General features: G+C 33.0%; 2 protein-coding genes across 2 annotated transcripts in view; both read right to left on the reverse strand.

The window, feature by feature from the left end:
• The window catches only part of LOC117932570 (putative disease resistance protein At1g50180), a 32,638-nt gene extending 23,837 nt beyond the window's left edge, over positions 1-8,801 (reverse strand). Inside the window, exons 1-2 of the mRNA XM_034853848.1 lie at positions 8,557-8,801; positions 4,946-6,491 (exon numbers count right to left, since the gene is read on the reverse strand). Coding sequence (XP_034709739.1) covers positions 4,946-6,491; positions 8,557-8,801 — 1,791 coding nt within the window. The remainder of the gene's footprint in view (positions 1-4,945; positions 6,492-8,556) is intronic.
• Positions 8,802-9,474: 673 nt separating this feature from the next.
• Positions 9,475-12,467, reverse strand: LOC117931759 (F-box/kelch-repeat protein SKIP4-like). Its single transcript, XM_034852816.1, has 3 exons — positions 12,402-12,467; positions 10,472-10,966; positions 9,475-10,223 (listed from the first exon to the last, which is right to left on the reverse strand). The coding sequence occupies exons 2-3, from the start codon at positions 10,951-10,953 to the stop codon at positions 9,626-9,628; spliced, it is 1,080 nt and encodes a 359-aa protein (XP_034708707.1). The 5' UTR covers positions 10,954-10,966; positions 12,402-12,467; the 3' UTR covers positions 9,475-9,625.
• Positions 12,468-24,865: the final 12,398 nt, after the last annotated feature.

Here is a 24,865-nt window from a genome sequence, read left to right on the forward strand (position 1 = left end):
AAAAGGTGAGTTTGGACTTTTGGGCGGATGAAGATCAACAGAAAACACAAAAAAAATAAAGTTTGAAAAAGAAAACTCATTCACCAAGAAAATAATTATTTTTCAGTATTTTTTTTTATAAAAAAAAATACAAAGGCAAAAGAGTTTACTTATGTAGCATTTAAGAGATATAAAAGTGAAAAATATAATGCTATGTTTGGTTCCCAGAAAATTTGAAGGAAAATATAAGGGAAAGAAAATACAAAGGAAAAATAAAAAGAAAGAAAAAATGAAAGAAAATAAAAAAATAAATTAAAAGTTAATAAATTATTTTTTTGTTACTTCAAACTCAGTTTCTTTATTTTAACTCATCAATATAAAGATTAAATAATTTAAAAATACATAAGTTTTTAATTAGTTTTAATTATATTTGATTTTCTTTTATATTTTCATAAGACAACAAAATATGAAAAAATCATTTTTCTTTATTTTTTTTATTTTCTTAGTATTTTCCGAAAACCAAATATAACCTAAAGGAAAAATCATGTTTAATAAACATTATTTAAAATTTTATATATTTTTAAATATTTTATTTTTATATTAAATAAGAAGGATTAAAATATAAATATTTTTAACAGAGAAGAATTTGACATGAAAGTTAAGTTCATGTTCATATTCATATTTGGTTAAATGAGTATACGTTAAGCTATACCTAAGAATAGTTTTTAGAGCATGTGAAAGAAATAATGTTAGAAAAAAAAAATACAGGAACAAGGTGGTTTTCAAAATAATTATCAAAATATTGCTTTTTATTGATATGTATGGAAGTTTTTTTTTTCATTAATCTTCGTCATAAAATCACGATCATTGATGTTTGTTTTAGTATGAAATTTTATACACGAAAAATAAACATTGATAATGTTGGTTTTAGTATATAAAATAAAAATGCATTTACCAATGTTGGTTTTAGTGCGAACTTTTATAAACTAAAATTGGTTTTAGTATATGAAATAAAATTGTAAGTGCTAATGTTTGTTTCAGTGTAAATATGAATTATAGAACCAACACTACTAGTTCGTGAGTGAGGGAGAGAGCATACTTGGAAATTGGGAAGCATATGAGGAAATTGATAATTATTTTCAATGCTACCTTATTCCTATAGTTTTTTTTTAAAAAATATTATTTTCATAAACTCTAGTTTTTAAAAGTAGTTTTCAGTTATTTTGAGAATAAAATTTATTTAAAAATTTAAATAAAAATATTTTGATTTATTTTTATGAAAATATTATATATTTTAAATGTTTTTTACAATGTTCTAAAAGACACACCCTAAAATACCTAAAATTTATTTTAAAACTCAATTTCTCGAATTTGTTATAACAAGAACTTATTTTTGGAATTAATTATCAAAATATATATATACATATACGACTTTTTTCAACTATTAAAGTATTCTCAAGAAGAACTCCCAAAGAAGTCTTTTACCTTTCTCTTCAACTCATATAAAAATATAAAACTATAAAAGTATTCTCAATTTCTAAATTGACTAATCAACTCGGTATATACATGTTTGGATTATTTACATGGAATTCATTTGTGACCTCTTTATTTTAAAGATCTTAATTCAAATTTAGCTGTGAACTAAATTATAACCTTACTGAAAAAAATTTCAATGATGTATTAATTTTTTATAATTTATAATTTTAATTTGTTGTTATAAGAAGAAAAGTTTTGACTTGAAAACTAAAATAATTTGTAGTTTTTGTTTTTAACCTAAATAAGTTTTACACATGACCATTTGAAAAAATGATAAACCACGTCAATTGTCACAATGCCTCCACATCAAATTTGTTCTTTTGGTTTCTCCCTAAAGGCCAGCACCAACATGTCAATGAATACAATTTTTATTTCTTTTTTTTTTCAAGTTTTATTTTATTTTTTTTATTTTTTTTCATGTATAATTAATATATTAAATGTGCGTAAGATAAGAATATTTATATGGAGCTCAAGATAGCATTCCATGTTACTTCTAGTGTCACCTACCTCACAATTTTTCTTTTTGATTTGTTCGAGGAAGTTGGTGTTTACTAATACAACATTTTTATTATTCATAAGATTGCTAAAGACTAAAAATTCTTTTACCGGAATTACTTTGGTCTTTTTTGAAAATTAATAAAATAAAGACTAGATCATTCTCATTAAAAAAATGAAGAAAATGAATAAATAAAACCTAAAATTGATGTCCACGTAGGTTAGAGATTAATTGATTTATTGAATTATTAATTTGATAAGAATAACATTATTAGATTATTTATTTAGAAGTATATAAATCAAGGATCGATGATTAATTTGTAGAAACAAACCCAAGAAATTAATGCTAAAATAGCAGGAAAATTATATGCAACCACATCAATTCCGATTTTGTACAAAACGATGAAAGGAAGTGACCATACCCTAGTGGAAATTACCAAATTTAAATTCCAATTAAAATTTTTTTTCTTTAGTTATATTTAATTAAATGAATTGCCTAAGTGGAATTTATATAAGATTCTTCTTCTACCATTTGATGAAAGTTTAATATTTTGATTTTTTTTTTATCGTATTTAATAGTTTGATTAGGATTGCTTACAAAATAATGAAAATTTATATAATAATTCTAGCATAATATTTAAAAAAATTGAATTTATTTACAAATTATAATAAATAAAAAAAATTGTGTGTATATATATGTATATCAATGTAGAGAGATTCATGGCAAGGAAATTAAATCTTCTAAAAGCTATATATCATAGGAAATAAAGGAAAAAAAAATGAACATTACTTTATTAGAATGTCTATGAAGCAAAAGCAAAAATTTTTAGAACGTATTGTTATTAAATAATACGTCACATAAATATTTTTAATTTTATATAATATGGCAATTTGCATTACATAACATCACATCCGCTGAAAGCACTCAACCGAAACAAGAATTGTGGTTAACTGTGTTGGGCTGAACACAATTGGACTTAAAATTACTGGCCCAGGTCCAAGCAAAAGCATAACCATATTTCAATCTGCACATGGGCCCAACTCGTGCTTAGGAATAACTCATTTCAATGGGTTCTTGAAAACACGAATACAAAAATAAACCCAACAATTAAGAAATATAAATAATTTTTTTTTCTTTTTAATTCTTATTGAATTTAGTATAAAAATAATATTTATTGTTATTATAGTATTTAATTTTTTATTCCTTGGTTGAATTATAAATAAATAATAAAAATTTTGAAAATAACAAAAAGAATAGGTGTGGCGCTTTTATAATCCTTGGATTTAGAAATTTGTTGTACGACTTATCCTCCGATATATTAAAAGAGAATTCTGGCCAAAGAAAAAAATAATGCATGATTAAATTAAAACAAATAAAAAGGAAATTGAGATTCAATATCCATAAATCATTTCATTTAAAGACAAACTTATGAAAGTTCATCACTTCCAAAATTAAAAACAAGAAAAATATACAAATTTGAAAACTACGGCAAAGTAGGAACAAAGAAGAAATTAAAAGCAAACATACTTGAAAACGAGCAACCACGACACATGGCCTTCATCTCTCGGGTACTTGTGAGAATGTGGGTGGCAAATTCCAATACATGAAACCAAGGAAGGCCTTCTTTGTAGACACAGGCGAAGTTGTCCCCCAGCCTTTTAGGAATATGGCAATTGACATGTCTAAGCTTCTTTAAGCTTAAAATAAGTTTTAGCACATGATTTTACGAAGCTTATTCCAATCTTCTCCCCCGGCCTTTTCAATCTCTTCAATTGATTCGTGGCATGATGGCCCTTTCAATGATAGTTTCTCAAGATTTGTCAATTGTAACAATCCATGAGGAAGCTTTTTCATTTCATTACAAACCCAAATTTGTAGGGTTTTCAGACTACTCATTGCTCCTTCCTCTACTGTCAGTTCCTCCAATTCATTTAATCCGGACAATATTAAGCTTTCAAGTTGAAGGAACCCTCCAGAAGAACACATCATTTTTTTCCCAACATATGCATCATAACATAATCCAAGCATTCTCAATGATGGCAACTTCTCTAGAATCCTCATTGGATCATCTCTTAACTTACAATCCCCCAAATAGAGTTTGAGGAGGTTAGGGGGGTAAAATTCAAATTGCTCCGGCAATTTCTCAAACTTCCCTCCCAAAATTACTTCATAAAGATAGGCGTGGCTTGAGAAAGACTCGAGTCCTGGGAATAATGTTTTCTCCTCAATGACATTCTTCTGCCGCTCTAATCCAAGATGATTTAACAATCTTTTCTTTGAATACTTTTCAATGTTCAAAGCCAAGGTTTGAAGAGCAGTTAATTTAGTAATGGACTCAAAAAACCCCTTCTTCAAATAGGGAGTCAACAACCTACCTAATTCCAATTTCCTAAGTTGGGTTAATTTTCCTAGGCCATCTCCCTCCAACCAACTTCCCCCCTTTAAAGATAATGTTTGAAGGTTAGTGAGTTGTTCCACACCCAAATAAGCATTCACACACTTGCTTGTTTTGGATTGGCCAGAAATCTTGGAATAGCAACAATTTAGATGTCTCAATTGCTGCAATTTCCAAATTGAATATGGTATACTGCCAACATTATATCCTAAGTCAAGACTCTGCAGATTAACCAGTCTACAAATGGACGATGGAAGCGTTACTCTACCATATCCCTTTATGCACAAGAATTTCAAGTGAATGAATTCTCCTATATCCCTTGGAAGCATATTTGTGTTTCCTAGCTCCAAAACAGTAAGTAATTTAATATGCTCTTGTAAATATCTCCAACTTTTTTTTCCTATAGTTTCACTAAATGAAACCAAAGATCTGAGTTGTGAATTATGCAAGCATTGAGAAATGTTCTTCTTCATGAGATTTTGATGAATGACAAGCCGACGAACACTAATAGGGAATGTGAAATCAATGTTTTCATGTACCTCAAACAAATTTGCATCCTTGGCCTCTAAAACAGCGAGGTCTCGAAGGAGATCATGCATGCGACAAGACTCCACTCCTCCATCTAGCCTTCGTTCAGCCACTTGAATCAAACTTCTATGGATCAACTCGTGCATGTAGTCTTCGGCTATGTCTTCCAGTGTTTCTTTTCCCCTTCTCTCTATAAAGCCTTCAGCCAGCCACAAACGGATCAACTTACTTGCCTTAATCTCAGAATCCTCTGGAAAAATCCCACAATAAAGAAAACAAGACTTCAAGTAATAGGGCAAGTCATTGTAACTTAAAGCAAGAATTCCCATACACGATTCAGGGCCTTGATCCAGATACCACTCAATACTTGCAAGCACTTTCTCCCATGATGGTTTTGTCTTCTCTTTTGTGGACAGTAAGCCTCCTAAGACCACAACCGCAAGAGGCAAACCTTTGCATTTTGCCACAATTTTCTTTCCCGGTTCCTCTAACTCCCCACTTAGAGTATGAGGTGTGCTTGTTCCTTGAAAAGTTTTTTTGAGAAAAAGCTGCCAACTCTCATCATCATTCATGAGACGAAGTTCATAGATAAATGCTTGTGAAGTGGCCTGCAGAGCGATTTCTTTATTACGAGTAGTGATCAAAACTTTGCTCCCATCCTTGGCCTCAGGAAGATGTGAGCGCAAGAGACTCCAAACTTCACTCCTCCATACATCATCCATGACTACCAAGTACTTCTTCTCCTTCAGGTATTCACAAAGCTTCTCGCCAAGCTCACTCTCTCTCATCTCTTCTTTTTCTTTATCACTGAGAGACATAAAATGACTGGCAATATCGAGCAAAATTTCTCTTGCTCTGAACTCTTGAGACACATAAACCCAAGCTTTACAATCAAAGTGTTGGTGGACATCCCTTTGATTATAAACTTTCTTGGCGAGAGTTGTCTTGCCTAGGCCGCCCATCCCCACGATGGACACCACTGATCTCCGCGTCTCTTCCTTCATCAGCATCTGCTTCACCTCCTTGGTGCCATCTTCGATCCCCACTACATCGCTCTCTTCAACTACTGGGGGCCGCTTCTCCTTGTGCGCCGCAACCTGATCAGTCGTGGATGAGCTGGAAGCCACTAGATCTCCAAGACCATACTTGGATCTATTAGCCATAATCGCCCCAATCATCACATTTATATCTTTCACACGACTGTCAAGCTCGTGGATGAAGGGTAACTTGTCAGCGAATCCTACGCAAGTAGGTAGGCACTTGAGGAGCTTGAGGGTGTTGAGTCTTCGCTGGCGATGATCCATGTTGACGATGAATTCGTCGATGACATCTTCAGCGTCATGGGTTGCGTTTCTAATCTGATTCACCCACAGCTTGATTCTTTCGTCGTATATGCGCTTTGAATCCGCATCCTTCAGGAAGAGGCGCATCCACTCCAGCTCGTTGCGCAGCAGCTTTATCTGGCCTTCTACTTGCCCAAATACAGAAGCTTCCTGTAAAATCAAGTTGCTCAACTTCTCTGCAAAGAAGGTAACAGTGCCTTCTGCCATTTTTGAGCTACTCTTCGGAAAGAAAACTTGTTAATGCAATCTTAACACGGTGGGTTCCCGATTGCTGGAAAATGTATTTGAAGATAAGAAGTCCCATTCAAGAGAGAATGAAGACAGGAAAAATCAATGGCATCTATGGTGGTGGGTGGTGGGGTGTCGTTCTCAGTGGCAGTGGGCTGATGTGATATGGCTGCCTATAGAGGCAGGTATCTACTCTATTTCCATCCACCCATCCAGAGACTACTTAAATTTCATGAAAGAAACTAGAATTTTCCAACTAGAGATCCTCCAACTTACGTGAATAATAAAACATTTAGAGACAATGAAGACAGGAAAAATCAATGGCATCTACGGGGGTGGGTGGGGTGTCGTAATCAGTGGCAGTGGGCTTTTCAAGTCTTGTTTGAATAAAAATGTATTTACCTAATAATAAATTTCGAAAAACATAATCTTAGAGTACAAAAATGGTAATCCATTTTTAATCATGAATTTTTTTATATTAATAGGAATTTTTTATATTAATCGGATAATTGTTTGAGTTTAAAATTAAAAGTTATTAGACCCTTTTCCGACAATTGCTCTCATGTGGACAGATAAAGTTTTCTTGGACAAAGAGAAAGCAAAAGAATAAAAAAATAAAAGGTGATTGCTATTATGACATCGATTCAACTTTATCAAAGTATAAACTTATACTCCCGTGATTTCCAAAGAAAGAGAAAATAAATGTTGTCACTTTTAAATGTTTTTTTAATAATTAAAAAAAGATGATCATAAAAGTGGATCTGAACCGTTGGGCCAAGGTTGGCAAATAAAGATTATAAAAAAAAAAAGTATATATAAAAGTAAAATAATATAAAGGAGGACCCTCCTAGGGATGAATAAATTTTCTTAAAAGAAGATATAAAGGTCAGTAATGGGATATAATGGTCATTTTTAGATTAGTGTGAACTGTTTACTTTTATCATTTTATGAATAAAATAATGATTTCATTGCTTTACGAAAAAAGCAAAAGCAAAAAGGTTTAAAAATTCATATAGTGGGAATAAATATAGGGAAGAAAAAAAGGCATCCATGGTGGGTTACTTATTTTGGATTGGCTTCAAACCTTGCCATAATGACAATTTAGATATCACAATTGCTTCAATTTGCAAATTGAATAAACTAGATTGGGAACACACCTCTAGGACTTTGCAGGTTAAGAGTTGATAACTATTTTCAAAAATGATTCTAAAAAATGGTTTTTTAGAATAGTTTTTGAAAATTATTGTTTGATACCTAAAATATTTTTAATAATTTTAGGCTATGTTTGGTTTCCAAAAAATTTGATTGAAAATACAAGGAAAAGAAAATACAAAGGAAAAGTAGAATGAAAGAAAAAATGAAGAAAAATAAAAAATAGATTAAAAATTGATAAATTATTATTTTTATTATTTCAAACTCATTTTATTTATTTTCACTCATCAATATAAAGATTAAATAATCTAAAAATATATAAGTTTTTTAATTAGTTTTAATTATATTTTATTTTCTTTTATATTTTTCATAAGACAATCAAACATGAAAAAATCATTTTTCTTTACATTTTTTTTCTTTTTTTAATATTTTTTAGGATCCAAACATAACCTTAAAAATAATTTGTATATTTAATGTTTTATTTTTAATGATTTTACATGTATACTTATTTCTTAAAATAATCTTCAAAAACCAAGTGCAAACAAAAAAATAATAATTAAAAGATGCCCTAACCAATCTTTATATGTGGATGATGAAAGCATTACTTTGTGACATCCCTTCATGCACAAGAATCTCAGGTTGATGAGTTCTCCTATTTCCCCTGGGAGCATATAACAATTATATGTTTCACTTAGGTCCAAAACATTAAGTAATTTAATATGCTCTTGCAAAGATTCCTAACTTTTTTTTTTGTTTTTGGTAAAAGTTCTCAACATAAAACCAAAGATCGAAGTTGTGAATCCTGAAAGTGTTGAGAAATGTTATTTTTAGTAAGATGTTGATGAATGATAAGCCAAAGAAAGACTAACACGAAATGTGAAATCAATGTTTTCATGTACCTCAAAAAGTCGAAGTTGTCGAAGTTGTACTTCTCCCTCCAAAAGTTTTCTTGAGAAAGCTGCCAACTCTCATCCTTATCCATAAAACCAAGGTTATGGATAAATGCTTGTGAATTGGTGGCATGCAGAGCAATTTCATCATTGAGCAAGCTGCTCCATGCATCATCCATAACTACCAAGCACTTCTTGTGCTTCAGAAATTCACAAAGCTTCCTACCAAGCTTAGCCTCTCCAATCTCTTTCATTTCTTTTTTTTTTCTTTGTCACTGGGAGACATGACACAAATAATATTCCATGTTGAAGATGAACTCATCGATGACATCTTCAGCATCATGGGCTACCTCTCTGATCGGCTCCACCCACAGTCATTTTGCGGCAGCTTCACCTGGCCTTCTACTTCTCCCAATAGAGAAGCTTCTTATACAACCAAGTTGCTCAATTTCTCTAGGAAGAACTTAACACTGCTTTCTGCCATTTCTTTTTTCACAACCCTTCTCTCTCTGGGTGCTAACAAGAGGCAAAGGAAGCCCTTGTGCTCCAAAGAGAAGGAAGATGATTTGTTTGGACTCCACAGCCCAGGTTTCATGCAGGTTTTTTTATGATTGTTTTTGTTTTCATTTAAAAATTTTTTTTTCTCAGTTTTTATCCCCACTATTATACTTTGGATAGTTTCTCATTGTCACACACACACGTACAAACCTAGACAAATAATACATATGTAGGTATACACACATATAAATTTGTAAGCACACGCATAAGTACGTATATACTTATGTGGCACCACAAAACAATAATGTTTAGTATAAACAAGAAAGAACTATCAACTTAACTTGTCCACAAAGGCTACACCTTAAAACAAAATTGAAACCCAAGTTCACTGTGAAAGAAGACATGAAAAGAAAAAACAAAACAGGCTCATTTTGGGTAGTATGTAAAATGATATGGAATTTGACATCATTGCATAATTTGCATTAAGTGCATAGCAATATGAGTTTTTACAAAATTACATACATTTCAACAGATTCAATCAATTAGAAATCACTTGAGCTGCCTAAGATTAGAACACAATTCAAATAGCTAAAATCTTACAGCTAATTACATCATCATCAGAAGTTAATTTGGGTATAGAAGAACTCACCATTACCCCTCCCATATTCCCCGCATTGCCAATGTCGAAAACCACAGTGCTAAGCCCCTTCCCTATGACAAAAATGCTCTTCCCGATTGCAACAAGCCGACAAGGTGGACATGTAAGAAGAGGTGACAGCCTGCCGACTGCCACCCACTTCCTACTCTCCTTCTGCCACATCATCAGCCTAGTTCCCAACCTCTGGTCCAACACATAAAGAGTCCCATCTACAACAACAGCTGGACCCTGCCATCCTAACACCATGTCAGCATCAGCATGCTGCCATGTGCCATGGGATGGATTGTAAACAACTGCATACACATGAGAAGTCAAACCAGAAGTGCCGCAGCGGATATAAATCTTCTCATCCAAAACTATGGAATCTTCAATGTCAGGCACAATGTTAGGGTCCAAGTGAGATTTCCAACTGTTTGTATGTGGGTTATAAGTATCCCAAGAATGTGGATCATTTGATTTTGAGCCTAACCCTCCAATGGCGTAGATCTTTCCATTTAGAACTTCACAAGCAAAATAGCATCTGAATGCATTGAGTCAATCAGATGACTACCAAATCACTACAAGGAACTTCTAACAAGAAATCAATTTCTTAAAATTGCATATCCAAGAGAAGGAAAACATCTTTCCTTTTATAAGTATAACTGTATTCTGTTATATTAAAGCTTACTGTTGGCAAGTGAAGTTTCATCTTAGAAAAGATTTGAATTATGAATTGTCAATGTTAACAGTGAAGATATCACAGAACAGAATATTTGTGAACGGGGTTACCTTGCAGTTGACAGTGGAGCTGCTTCACTCCACCGGTTTGTGGAAGCATCATAGGAGTAAACTTCATCAGTAGCATCTTCAAGCCAACCACAGCCACCCAACAGGTAAACTTTCTTTCCCAGCACTTCAAACGACATTCCTTTCCTCTTCAAGCTGCGAGGTGGAAAGCCTTCAATGAGCTTCCAAGACCTTCTTGTTGAGTAGGGATCCAACACATAACAGCAAACCCGCTCGAACTTGTCTCTGCACAAGGCATAAATCCAGGGTTCATCTAGTTTATGCTTTTGGCGATAAGCATGCCACTCTTCACTGCTCACCAAGTCTCTCCATCTCCTCGAAACACATTTGAGGAGTGTATGGTACTTCCGAGGAACCCTTGCCAAGCAAATAAGAGCAATGTCATCTGGAAGCCCACATATCAGTGGTGATTGAGCTAGTTCTATTCGACTGATACCCTCTAACCCACTTTCCAGAAGTTCCATTGTGTTGATTTTCCTACAAAATACACAAAGAATTCAACAATTTGCAGAACTGCAGGAATTATCAAATAATTTCATCCCAGGAACATTTTCTTTTCTTGATTCAAGAAAAACAGAACATTATGTTCTTTATTCTAGTAGAAGCAGACAATTTCATACCATATCTATCCCCTTACAGGATAATTTCTGGTGACAGCTTACAATGACTAATTAAAATGTGGATACCAAGAATTTAATAGAATGTTTGAAACTGTACTCAGGAAATAATGCTTTTAAAACACATTCCTGGATCCATTTCCGGAAAAGTTATGGAACAGCATGAATATTTGGGAAAATTTTCTGTTTTTGGCGGTTTCATTTTCTTAAACATAAAACAAGATACATTTTTATCCTTCTGGAAGGCAGGGCCTTTAAGTAAAAATTTACAGCAAACAGTAGCCAAACTTGTTTACAAAGAATTTTCTGCACGTTCACTGTTTTTCTATTTAGTTTGGGGGACTGACTCCAAGGACAGAAAACTGACTTGAAACACATGTCCAAACAAGCATGAAGTTTCTTCTTTCTTTTATTCATTTATTTATTTTCTGGCATTGTGAATCTTGTGCTTTTAAAACAGAGGAAAACAAGCAAGATTGTAACAACCCCCTCAACAATACCCAAAAATTATGTACCGGGAAATGCCATTTTTCAATAGTCATAGGCACATAAGGAAATCACTGCTTCTTCCATGTTTCTTATTCAGATCTGAAAATAGCTTCCTATTAACCAGACATGATAATGAAATGGCTTTCTGATGAAATGATTTAATTTCAACAAGATTACATAGCAACTCGCTTTTGTAGGCAATATTGAACAAAAAATGCAAGCTACTGCATTGACATTTTTCCAGAACCGACACTAGAAGCTGAAATATCTGAGTCTCCATCTCATCAGCATTTTCAAAATTTTCCCCAGAAACTGATAATAATAAGTTGGAATAACCAATTTTTTATCATCAGCATTTATAAAATTTTCCCAGAAACCAACCATTAAAAACATTAACACCGAAGATGGTCTTGAAATTTTCCCTAAAAAAACACCAAAGAAAAAAAAAATTAAATTCCAGTAGCCAGATCTCCGCTGAAAACCCAGAACCTATTTCCAATTACTCCATTTTGGTCTACATAGCATCTGAAATGCAATCATTCAATTCTGTTTTCCCTAATAAAAACCTAGTTTCAATAGTTACTCTTACACAGTTCGTATATAAACTAAATTTCTTCAAATGAATCAAAAACCCTAATCTTAATTCCATATATGAATCATTGTACAACCAGATCAAATACAAGAAACGCAAAGATGTTTATTCAATAAATACATCAATAAACGAATTACAGATTTCAAGAAACCAACTCACAAAGAAATTGAGAAAAAAAAATCAATACAAAGGGGAAATTTTGATGGAAACTCACCGGCGTAAATAGGCCTTGGAACCCTAGAGTTGTTCAGTCACCAATAGTTTGAGAAATAAGGTGAGGGAATAATAGCATCGCCGTTAATGTGGTTGCTTTTGTAATTGACGATTTTTTGGGGTTAAATTATAAATAACCTTAAAAATTTTCTAAACTTAATTTTTATTAGCAAATTTGATACTAAATATTTTAGAAATAAAGGTCTAAAATTTTCTTGAATAAATGTGAATTTTTTTTATTTCCAATATATTTAAAATTTTTGCAAATTTTCCAAATTTCATTTTAAAACTAAAAGGCATTTTTCAATTATGAGAAAAATGTCTAAACAAATTTTGGAGTTTCAATTTTTTTTAAATAAATTTTAAAATAAGATATTGATGTTAATAATTCACCCATATATTATTATGTTTATCAGATAAACAACTTATACATTTATTTCTTGTTATATATTATCAACATGTTTAAACTGCGAAAATTATATTTTTTGAAAAATATTTTTATTTTCTTGTTTGAAAATAGTTTTAAAATGAAAATAAAAATAGAGTTGCACCCTTACTAATCTTGTATACTTAGTTTTGGCTATTAAATTTTAAAAAGTAAAAATAGATTGTCAAAAAATATTTTTGAAACCTTTTTCAAAATTTTAAATTTATGAATAAAAATTTAAAAAATAAAAGTAAAACCCAGTATATTAGCTTGTTGGTAAAGGGGAAGATAAAGCTCTTATTATCTTAAGTTATATTTAGTTTCCAAAAAAAATTGAGAGAAAATGTAAGGGAAAGTAGAATAAAATAGAAAATAAAGAAAAATAAAAAATATATATTGAATATCAATAAATTATTTTTATATGCTTCATCAAATCAATTCCACTTATTTTATTTATTATATAAAGATTAAATAATATTATAATATATAAATTTTTTACTAATTTTAATTATATTTAATTTTTTTTCCATATTTTACATAATAAAACCAAATATAAAAAAAAATATTTTTTTAATATTTTCTATAAACCCTTGTTGGAGAACATATCATATATTATATATTATATGCTAAAATTATAAATATATAAGTTTTTAAGAAAACTGATTGTAAAAAAGTAGTATCATACTTTACTTACTTCTTATAATGTGTATATTGTAAGCTGAAGTGTACCCTCAACGAGGAAATGTCACATGTTGATCAGGTCGTATTCTACATGGTCCTATTCCTCTGTTGGTGGAATTTACTATTTTGTAGCTTAGAGGTGTTTGGTAAATCAATAAAATCATTTAAAGTAATTTAATAATTTAATTTAAATTATTAAATATATTTAATAAAATAATTTAATATTGTAATTTAAAGTTAAAAATAATTTTAAGTATTAAGTCAAACAATAAATTTATTTTTAATTCCATTTCTTTTATCTTATTTGCCCAAGATTAAGAAAAATGTATTTAATAACCATAATTCCAATTCATTTTTTATAATAAATATTTTAAGTTTATCTTATAAATCTACAATACTTTAGATATGAATGTTTGATAAGCAAATCTATTACTTCAAAATAAATATTGGTATAAATATTTAATAATAAATGTTGATTATAACTAATTAGGGTAATTACGTTAATCTAATAACTTAAAAGAAATTAAATTAATTTTATTAAATAAATTTAATATTTAAAATAAATAATAAATAATAAATTTTAAATTAATAATTTAAAATTTACTTAACATAAAATTATTGTGGACGTCGTAGTTTGGTTCATGCGCTTCCATTCGATGGTGAGCTCACTTTTTATTGGAAAAATTATTTATTCATTAGAAAATGACTTGTAGTCGTCACTTATTTTTGTTTTTATTTTTAAAGGGTAAACAAAATAAGAAAGAAAATCCTAAGTATGACTCCTTACTTTGGAAAATGTGGTTTGTGAAAAACCGGATCAAGGCTCGGGGTCAGGTTACTTATCGAAAAGGTATGGTAAAGACTAAAACATCCCTCTAAGTCCCTAGAAAAACAGGTCTCTACTAATAAAATGAACAATCATGACAATTGGTAAGGAAATCAATGGATACCCAGAATGATCATGCACATGTGAGAATCAAAACACTCAATAAAGAATGGCTAGAGTGAGAACGGGTGCATACCTTGGCAACAAGCTATAATGCGCTATCAAGAAATGGAGTCAATGCACAATTAATAAACATAAAATATGGCTCACATCTTACTAAACAGAATAAGAAATCATCAAATATCACAATTCAATCAGATTTATTCTTAGAGGAAACATTCATTGATGTTAGGCCCCCACCAAAGCCCAATTTATTTTTTCATGAACCGATTCCATAAATTCCACCACTTGAAATTACGAAATTTGATTCTTGCTTATTTAAAAACGTTTTAAAAACATATGAGATGTAGAAATGGCTTGCTAGAGAGAAAGATGTCAACAAAATTTTATTGAAAAAGTGAATTTTTGGAACCTAAAAATTCTAAAGATGAAAATTTTGAAGAATTAAAATTATTTGAAAAACTAAAATTTGGAAAATCATTTGAAAATTGAAATTTGGTAAATTATTTTTAAAATCAAAGAGGAAGAAATAAATAAAAAAGAAGAAGAAGAAGAAGAAGGACACATGGCCTAAAGGTGGCCATGTAAACCATGCATATGATCCCAATGGTGCAACTGGCATTGTACTGTGAAGTTGGTGATGGCAAGTGATGTTCTCTTATCTGGCATGAAGTTATCATTGACCTTCAGCAATTTAAATCCAGACTTACTTGCAACTTAAGTAATTTCAAAGTTATAGCCTTCACAACCTCTTCAGAAATTCTCTTCTCAATTTCTTTTTTGGGCTTCTCGTAGTAGAGACTCATAATACAACTTTTTGGCTCTCAAGTTGGGTAGTAAAGGAATCACCATGTTCATTGACAATAATTTCTAACTCTACTGTTCAAAAGAGTCTCACTAATTCTAGCATCATCGTCTCAGTTACCACTTCTACAACCGTGATCGGCATGCACATGATGAGCATCCAATTCAACTAGCTTTATGGGGAGATCTGCTTTGGCATTATGGTCCTCAGAATGACGTGCTGTAAGCTGCTATTTCTCTTGATGGAATGGAAGGGTCGACTGTCTCATTTGAACACAGATGTGGTGCAACTCGGAATCATACTTGCTTGAATCAGCAAGAGTAGCGTCAGCCATATTACCCAACATTGCATTAGGAGCATGTGGAACATTTCTTGAACAATTGTAAGCCAAAGTAGGAATATAATCAAAACCAAGTTGTTCAAGTGGTTATTCATTTCATGACTCATCATCATATGAGCTACAATACCTGGACTATTAATCAGGTTAGGCCCTCTCGATGCCAAATTTCAACATGGCATGCATCAGACACTATGATTCTTTTAGGAATCGTGAAGGCTTTGGACAATCTCAGCTTCTTCACCGTTCTCACCCCATCAACCAAATGGGTAGGAGATGAGGCTTTGGCATCGGAACTTCCATTTTTGGCATGAACCGCCTTCTTGGAGGCAATGGATGGGTTTATCAAGTTCAGCTATACGTTAAAGGAGTTACTGACCTGGGCATTACTGAAACAAATGGAGTTGATGATTTCGGTGTTACTTTTGGAGTGGCAGAATACATTACGGATGGATCTCATTAGTCGCACTTGCAGAATGGGTTCAGATGCCTATGTGTAGGCATACTTGAGTGCCTTGAAATTCTACTCAACTCCCATGTGCAAGTCACCAAGTTTGGGATCATTTAGTCAACCCGCTTTTAATGGATTCCATAGGAACGACCTAATTCCGTCCACATATCCAGTGGTAATGCAACAAAGGGAATATACTGACAACCAACAGTAAACCGTAATTCTTCCCCAAGCTTAACATATACCTCCTCCATGTAGAGGTTGCCAACAGTTAAAGGATGAGCAAAAACTTTCTCTATCGAGGATCCCACACCAACTTCAAAAGTATATTTTGTATAATCTTCAGAATGAGATGGTCAGATGGTTAAACAGTCCGCGCACTTTATTCCCAGTTTATTAAGAGCTACCACTCTAAATGCGATGACTCATTCCTTCAAATTTTCAGGTCTTCTACATCATTCACATCAACATGTATTCAGAACCATGAAGACGATTCCTTTAATGATTCTCAATCAATCCATCCCGTCTTGGAAGTTCATAAAAAAAATAAAAAATAAAACTCCACACTGTCCAATTGTAAAGCAACCGAACATATAAGTGGTCTGACATAATTTTTTTTTATCAAGCTCTTCATCTTCATTTTATGGCTTCAAATTGCTTGAGAACATCGCATCTAAAACACCCACCATTTGTGGCTCAAAACCCATGTCAATCATACAATCAGCCTCATCTCGAACAGTGTAATTACATTGGTTCAAAACAGCATGACGTCTCCCTAGGCAATCAATTAACTGCCCAGGTGTCGCAATTACAACCTCACACCCTTGCCTGATCCTAAACTCTTGCTCTTCGATCAACTAACCATCGACAATGGAGACCACTTTGATACCTAAATAATGGCAAACTCCTTAGCATCATCCTCAATCTGTTGTGTAAGTTCACGGGTAGGGAGAAAAACAAGGATTCAGTGGTGTGTTTAAGGCTAATGGAGGTGGGTGTGACGTGGATATGGTAAACGTGAAAGTCAAGACAATGAGGAGTTATAGATGGGCACGTGCATGAGACTTCATGCACGTTGGAAAATAGGCAACAAAATGGTAATGAAGGAAATGGATAGTGGATATGGGCATGAAGGGCTTGATGGGCATGTTCGGTATGAGGTTAAAGGTGGGGAAGATGGGTATAGTGGTGAAACAATATGCATGAAGGGTGCGTGGTGTAGAGAAATAAATGGGTTTATGGGATTTAAAGAAAGAGTAACATGCATGGGAGGTTATGAAAGACAATATGGAAATGGGTATGAGAAGGTGGGCAATGGGTATGAGGATATAGAGAGAAAAGAGGGTGGTGACAGGTTGAGCATGATAGGTAGGAGATGTGAGAGAAACGGGTCTATGTGGGTATGTGAATAATGGAAATGCATGAGGGGGGCATAGAGGATAGGATGGCTACATGGCGGGGTGGTGATGTACATGAATGGATCCAATGTAACATGAATTTTTATTACACGCATGACAAACCAAAGTTGGTTGGTATTGGATTGGGCACGCATCTTGAGAGCAATATGATTTGCTCAATTTTCATCAGCAACTTCATCAAGCCTCCCATTAAAACCATCTAAACTTTATGTATGGTTTATTCTTAGCGCGAGTCAGATCTTCATGAAAACCATCCATTAAAAATGCTAAGAGTTCCTATGAATCATGCTGATTAGGTCCACTGAATTGTAGTGCAAAGCGAGCAAACTTTGTTTTGGATGGCTGGAGAACAACTAGCGTTCGTCCTGATGTCCATAGTTTTCAAAGTACCTTGTCGAATGCTAGGGCTAGCTCACCAACCACACCCAGAGGATTCTGCCAGCTTATCTTTTTATGATTATTTTCATGAAAATATTTAGCTAATTTTGGTACATGAACAAGGCATTATATTGCATTATTCATAAAACAAACATTTTCCAGATTCAACAACTCAACAAGGCCAACAGTCGACATTTAGTACTTACGCCATTGAAGAAGAACGACCTAGAGGAGCAGCTGTTGTGGGACCTGACTTTGCCATTGAAAAAGATTGAGCAGGGGGGGATGTATATTTTGTAAAAGGCAATATGGCTAGTGAAGTAGGTGTAGAAGGCCTTGAGGACTTTGATGTTGTTGATAAAGTGGGTCATCTGAGAATTTTAAGACCTTATAAGTCGTTTCAACTCGGCTTACCAGGTTTTTATATCATTTCATAACGCGGAGTCAACAAAATCTCATTTCTTTAAATCAAAGGCAACACATTCACCAATTTCTTAGCAATATGTCCCGGGGTTCCTTCTGTACCCAAAAGTCGGATACTTGAAAAGGAAGCCTTCTATCACCAATCTGGGGAGGATCCCCTTTTAATATCTGATCGGAGTGGAGGTGACATTGAAATGGATTTCTTCATTGGACTGTATTATTTTTGTCCTCACCATAAAGAGAAACAACATCACATCCTATTTGAAGCAGATCTTCTTCATGTCTTACTTGCTTGACAACCTTCAACTCACCTAACGTACAATATGACAATATTTCCCAAAACTCCAACGTTAAGCTTTCTCATATACATCCCAATTCAGACGATCAACCCAAGATATGGTATTCATCACTAAAAAAGAAAACAAAAACAGAGAAGAGAGAGTGAAGAAAAATAAAGCATGTATAAGAGAACATGTTGTTGTTAAATTCAAGCTCTATTTTAATGAAGATTAAGGAGATTTCAAAATAAGTTGGTGGGAGAGTCCGAATGGTCTTAAAACACAAATAAATAGCATAACCATCATGCAACTTTTACCAAGGAAAACAAAGACCAAGCAAATAGAAACTGAGAAGCAGGTTTAACACATTAGATAGCCAAAACAAGCATCCAAATATTAGAAATAAGCATGGTAAGACTGAAAATAAAATAAAATAAGATAAAAGTAGAAAACCTAAGGTGCGAAATGATCAAACCTGAGTGATTCTTCATCTGCTCATCTCTTACAGTATTTGAAAAGCTCACTCTCATTTTCCCTCAGGTTATTTCATCTCAAACAAACAACCATAAGAATCCCACTCAGTCCATCCTCCTTAAGCTATCTTTCCTAAAAAAAAAAGGCTTTGCAACTCCGCATCTTTCTGGTTTTCTCTCACTCTCTTTTTCTTTCTCCAAATTTTTTTTTCCTCCCTAAAACTCTCTGCAACTAAAAAAAAATATCTCTCCCCCACTACCCCTAGAAAAGTCTCATCCTTCTAAATCACAGACATGCTCTCTCCGTCCTACAACCAACTTGATCCCCTGCTCACAGTTCAACCAAGACATCACCACTGGCTCCCTTGTTTCAACCATCATCCTATGAAGCTCTATGTCCCAGTTATCATTCCCCTCATTCGAAGATGTCCCTCTCTCAACCACCACCATGGAAAGGTGGTGGTCCATGCCACACGTCCATGCATGAAGCTGCATAGAAGTTGTTCCTTACTCCAAACGAAATGCTCTCCAACTTCTCCCGAGTGGCCATGAAATGCCCATTTGATTCAAATTATGAAAACAGTAATAATGAATAAAAAAACTATGTAACACTTGGTTTGAAAAAAAAAATGGGTCTACAATTATATAGTAATTGTTGTAAAACAATGATAAATGCAATGCAAATCAAAGTAGTAGAGATGAAATATATCTTACTTTGATATATAATAGAGAAGAAGAAATCAGAGAAGATGGTTGAGAAAATTGAGAGAATGAAAGACAGAAAAAACAAGAGAAAGTAAGAAATTTCTTTCTTGCTTAGGGATGCATATTACAGGGGATGGGAAGCCCTTTTATCGGCTTTCCAAATGGCTTCCATTAATATTCCCATTAATGAATATTAATGGAACTCATAAATAACATTAATGGTTTCCATTAATGAGTATTAATGGAAGTCATAAATAATACTTAATTAACATTTATTATAATTAATGTGGTGACATTCATTACTTCAGTTATAACACTTTCCCTTGGATGTCCACCACATTGAAGAATATGTTTCATTAAAATCTTGCTAGTAAAAAACCTTATGGGAAAAACCTAGCGAAGGAAAAAGAGTACAATATTTTTATAATTCTTTAAGTTGTTTTTAGTATGTTAGGATTGCCTTGTTAAAAACCTTACCACTAAAACTCAATAGGATAAAACTTGGTCGAAGGGAAAAAGAGTACAGTACACTAACACCCTTTTACAAGCATACTCCCCCTCATATTGATATCCTTGAGTTGACGCATTCCAATTTTGTGTATTAACTTCTTGAATATTGAGGTTGGCAATGATTTTGTGAATAAATCTGCTAGATTATCACTTGAGCGTATTTGTTGCACATCAATTTCACCACTCTTCTAGAGTTCATGTGTATAAAAGAATTTTGGTGAAATGTGTTTAGTTCTATCTCCTTTAATATAACCCCCTGTTATTTGTGCAATGCATGCATCATTATCTTCAAATAATATTGTCAAGTCACCTTTGATAGAGGAGAGTTCACATGATTCCCAAATATGTTGGATCATAGATCTTAGTCATATACATTCACGACTTGCTTCATGAATTGCCAGTATTTCTGAATGATTTGATAATGTGGCCACCACTGTTTGTTTGACAGATCTCCATGAAATAGTAGTACCATTGCAATTAAACACATACCCTGTTTGTGACCTACTTTTATGTGGATCTGAAAGATATCCTGCATCTGCATATCCAAGCAATTGTTACTTTGATTCCCTTGAGTAAATTAAACTCATATCAGTAGTTCCGCGAAGATAACGCAATATATGTTTGATACCATTCCAATGTCTTCAAGTTGGAGCGGAATTGTATTTTGCTAATAAATTGACATAAAAAGCAATGTTTGAACGTGTACAACTGGCAAGATACATAAGTGCACTAATAACACTAAGATATGGTACTTCATGACCAAGTAACTCTTCATCATTTTCGCAAGGAAGAAATGGGTCATTTTTCATATCAAGTGATCGGACAATCATAGGAGAACTTAAATGATGTGCTTTATCTATATAAAAACGCTTCAAAACTTTCTTAATGTATGTTGATTGATGTACTAAAACTCCATTTGGAAAATGCTCGATCTACAGGTCGATGCAAAATTTCATTTTTCCAAGATCTTTCATCTCAAATTCCTTTTTCAAGTAATTTGTTGTTCTTGTGAGCTCTTCAGGAGTTCCAACAAGATTTAAGTCATCAACATACACTGCAATAATTGCAAATCCGGTTTTTGATTTCTTAATGAAGATGCATGGGCAAATAGGGTTATTCACATACCCTTCTTTTAGCAAGTATTCGCTAAGGCGATTGTACCACATGCGTCTAGATTGCTTTAATCCATATAAAGATCATTGTAACTTGATTGAGTACATGCTACGAGGCTTTGTACTATTTGCTTCAGGCAATTTAAATCCTTGAGGGATTTTCATGTATATATCATTATCTATGAATCCGTACAAATATGATGCAATAACATCCATAAAACGCATATCCAGTCCTTCTGAGATTGTCAAATTAATTAAGAAACAAAATGTGATTGCATCCATGACAGGAGAATATGTTTCCTTGTAGTCAATACCAGGTCTCTGCAAGAAACCTTGTGCTACTAATCGCGCTTTATATCTTATGATCTCATTATTCTCATTGCGCTTTTGTACAAATACCCATTTGTTCCCAATAGATTTTACATCTTCAGGTGTTTGGACTACAGGTCCAAAAACTTCTCATTTTGTTAATGAGTTTAATTCTGCCTGTATAGCTTCTTTCCATTTTGGCCAATCATTTCTATGTCAACATTCTTCCACATTTCATGGTTCAGAATCTTCATCATTTCTTATAATATCAGAGGCCACTTGAAAAGCAAAAATATTGTTAATAGCAATATTATTTCGATCCCATTTTTCTCCCGTGTGTACATAATTTATTGAGATCTCACAATTTTCAAATACCTGTGCCTCTTTAGGGGCTTTTCGTTCAATATGTGCCTCTTTAGGGGCTTTTCGTTCAATATGTGCCTCTTCAGGGGCTTATTGTTCAATATGTGCCTCTCCAAGGGCTTTCTGCATTATTTGTGCCTCTTATAGGGCTATAGATTTATCAATTTTAAATTGATCAGTCATTTTGATGACCTCTTCTAGAGTGCCAAGTTTTTCTTGGGTTCTTCTCTTCCGAGGAGTTACATCATTTGAGCCGACAAGTCTACCATGTTTTAGGTGTATCTTATATTCATTTTTTAACTGTCTTATAGGGACATTAATCCGTGCTAGAGTATTTGTAGTCGGGATATGTGACTTTGTCACTTTTTTTTTTATCAATGAATGCATCTGGTAATTGATTTGCAAGATTTTGCAAATGAATGCATCTAGTTCACATTGATTTGTACGAGGATCAAGATAGGTCATAGTAGATGTCTTCCAACTAATTTCTCGTCGCTCTTCAAGAATCGAAATTTTCTCCCCCTAATGATGGGAAAACACTCTCATTAAATGACAATCCGAAAAGCGGGCTATAAAAACATTGCATGCCAAAGGTTCAAGATATATTATGATAGATGGAGAATCAAAACCTAAATAAATCCCAAATCTTCGTTGGGGACCCATTTTAGTGCATTGTGTAGGTGTAATTAGTACATATACTGTACAACCAAAGATTCGTAAGAGATATTTGGTTGTTTTCCAAGCACAAATTGTGAAGGGGAGTATTCATGGTAAGTTGTAGGTTGAATACGGACTAAAACCGCAGCATGTATAATAGCATGTCCCCATGAGAAGTAGGTATTTTGGTTTTCATTAGTAATGGTCGAGCTATTAATTGGAGACGTTTGATGAAGGATTCTACTAAACCATTTTGGGTATGAGTATAGCAACAAGATGCTCAATATTTATCCCTAATGACATGCAATAGTCAATGAATGTTTGAGAAGTAAATTCGCCAGCATTATCATGACTTATTGTCTTAATTGGATAATCTAGAAATTGTGCTCGTAATCTGATTATTTGTGCAAGGAGTCTAGTAAAGGCAACGTTACATGTAGAAAGGAGACAAACATGTGATCACCTAGTAGAAACATCTATTAAGATCATAAAATAACAGAATGGTCCACATGGTGGATGGATAAGCCCACATATGTCCCCATGTATTCTTTCTAAAAAGACTGATGACTCAGATATGACTTTAGTAAAAGATGGTCTGGTTATCAATTTGCCTTGTAAGCAGGCAACATATGAATATTCATTGGGCAAAATAATCTTCTAGTTCTTTAGTGGATGCCCATGTGAGTGTTCGATTATTCGACGCATCATTGAAGACCCCAGGTGACCTAGCCTGTCATGCCAAAGGATAATTTTGGGTCGTTGAATTTCTAGTTCACAACAACATATGATTCAATAGATTTTGTAGTTGTATGATACAACCCAGAGGAGAAAGCCGAGAGTTTTTCCATTATAAGCTTTTGGCCAGATATAATGGAAGTAATGTAAAGATATTTTACATTATTTTCATTCATTATTTCAATATGATATCCATTTCTGTGGATATCTTTAAAACTGAGCAAATTTCTTCTGGATTTGCTAGAATATAAAGCGTCATTTATATGAAATCTAGTTCCATTTGGCAATATTATGTTTGCTCTTCCAGAGCCTTCAACTAAGTTTGTAGTACCAGATATGGTACTTACATTAGCTTTTACTAATGTCAATTCGAGGAAATATCTTTGATCTCAAAGAATTGTGTGCGTGGTCGCACAGTCTGTGAGACATACATCATTATCATTCATCTTGAGACCAAATATCACATGGATTTCATATATAACTAAAAAAAAAACAAGGCATAATGTAAATAAGAAAATCAAATGTAAATATAAGACATAATAATATATTATTTCATATATAAAGTAACATCAATCAATGTTAATTTTCTCATCATTTATCAAATGGCCTGTTTATTCATTGGGACCTCCAAAGAAATCAATGTCATAGTAGGTTAAGTCTGATCCATCACCATCGGTAAAGTTCATCTCTATCTTTTTTCATTTTGCTTTTATTAATGCTTGGTAAAGGTCGACCAAATGTTTGGGCGTACAACAGGTACGCGACCAATGCTCCTTCATACCACATCTATAACAATTATTCTCATGGTTCTTAGGAGGTTTATCTTGTAAACGCTTCCCATTTTCTTGTTTTGCCTCAATATTGTTCCACTTCTAGTGGTGCAATGAGGCTTTCATTTTCTGAGAATAATTACTAGAAGAACCATGGTATCGGGGATTTCTTCCATGACCACAACCATGTTTTCGTCCTTGTCCATGTCCAAGAGTTTGGGACGATATTGCATTCACTTTAGGGAATTATTCAAATTTAGTTGATTTTTCCTCAAAAGCTCAATTTTTTATTTATTTTTAACCTTCATGGAGATGATGACAAAGGAAAATCAATGTTTTTGTGCGATCCTGTAGGGATGCTTGATTTCCTTTTTTATCATAGCTCCAAGATTTATTGCATCAAGATGTATTTCAGCATCAAGGATCCAAGATAGATAATTCTTTCCTGAAATGTCAAGTGTCACAAATTCGAGTTTTGTGATATTCGACATTGTCAAACAACTTTATATATATGACAAAACAATATTATTAGAATCAGTCATGATAACTTGATAGAATTAGTATAACTTTAATTATAAACAAAATCAAATAATTTGTTTATAACTTTTAACAATATGTTACAAAACAAATCAATAATAATATAAATATATAAAATTTTATTCTATATAAGTAACTTCAAGTTTAAGA

Source organism: Vitis riparia, chromosome 15, assembly GCF_004353265.1.
Source record: "Vitis riparia cultivar Riparia Gloire de Montpellier isolate 1030 chromosome 15, EGFV_Vit.rip_1.0, whole genome shotgun sequence".
NCBI lineage: Eukaryota > Viridiplantae > Streptophyta > Magnoliopsida > Vitales > Vitaceae > Vitis > Vitis riparia.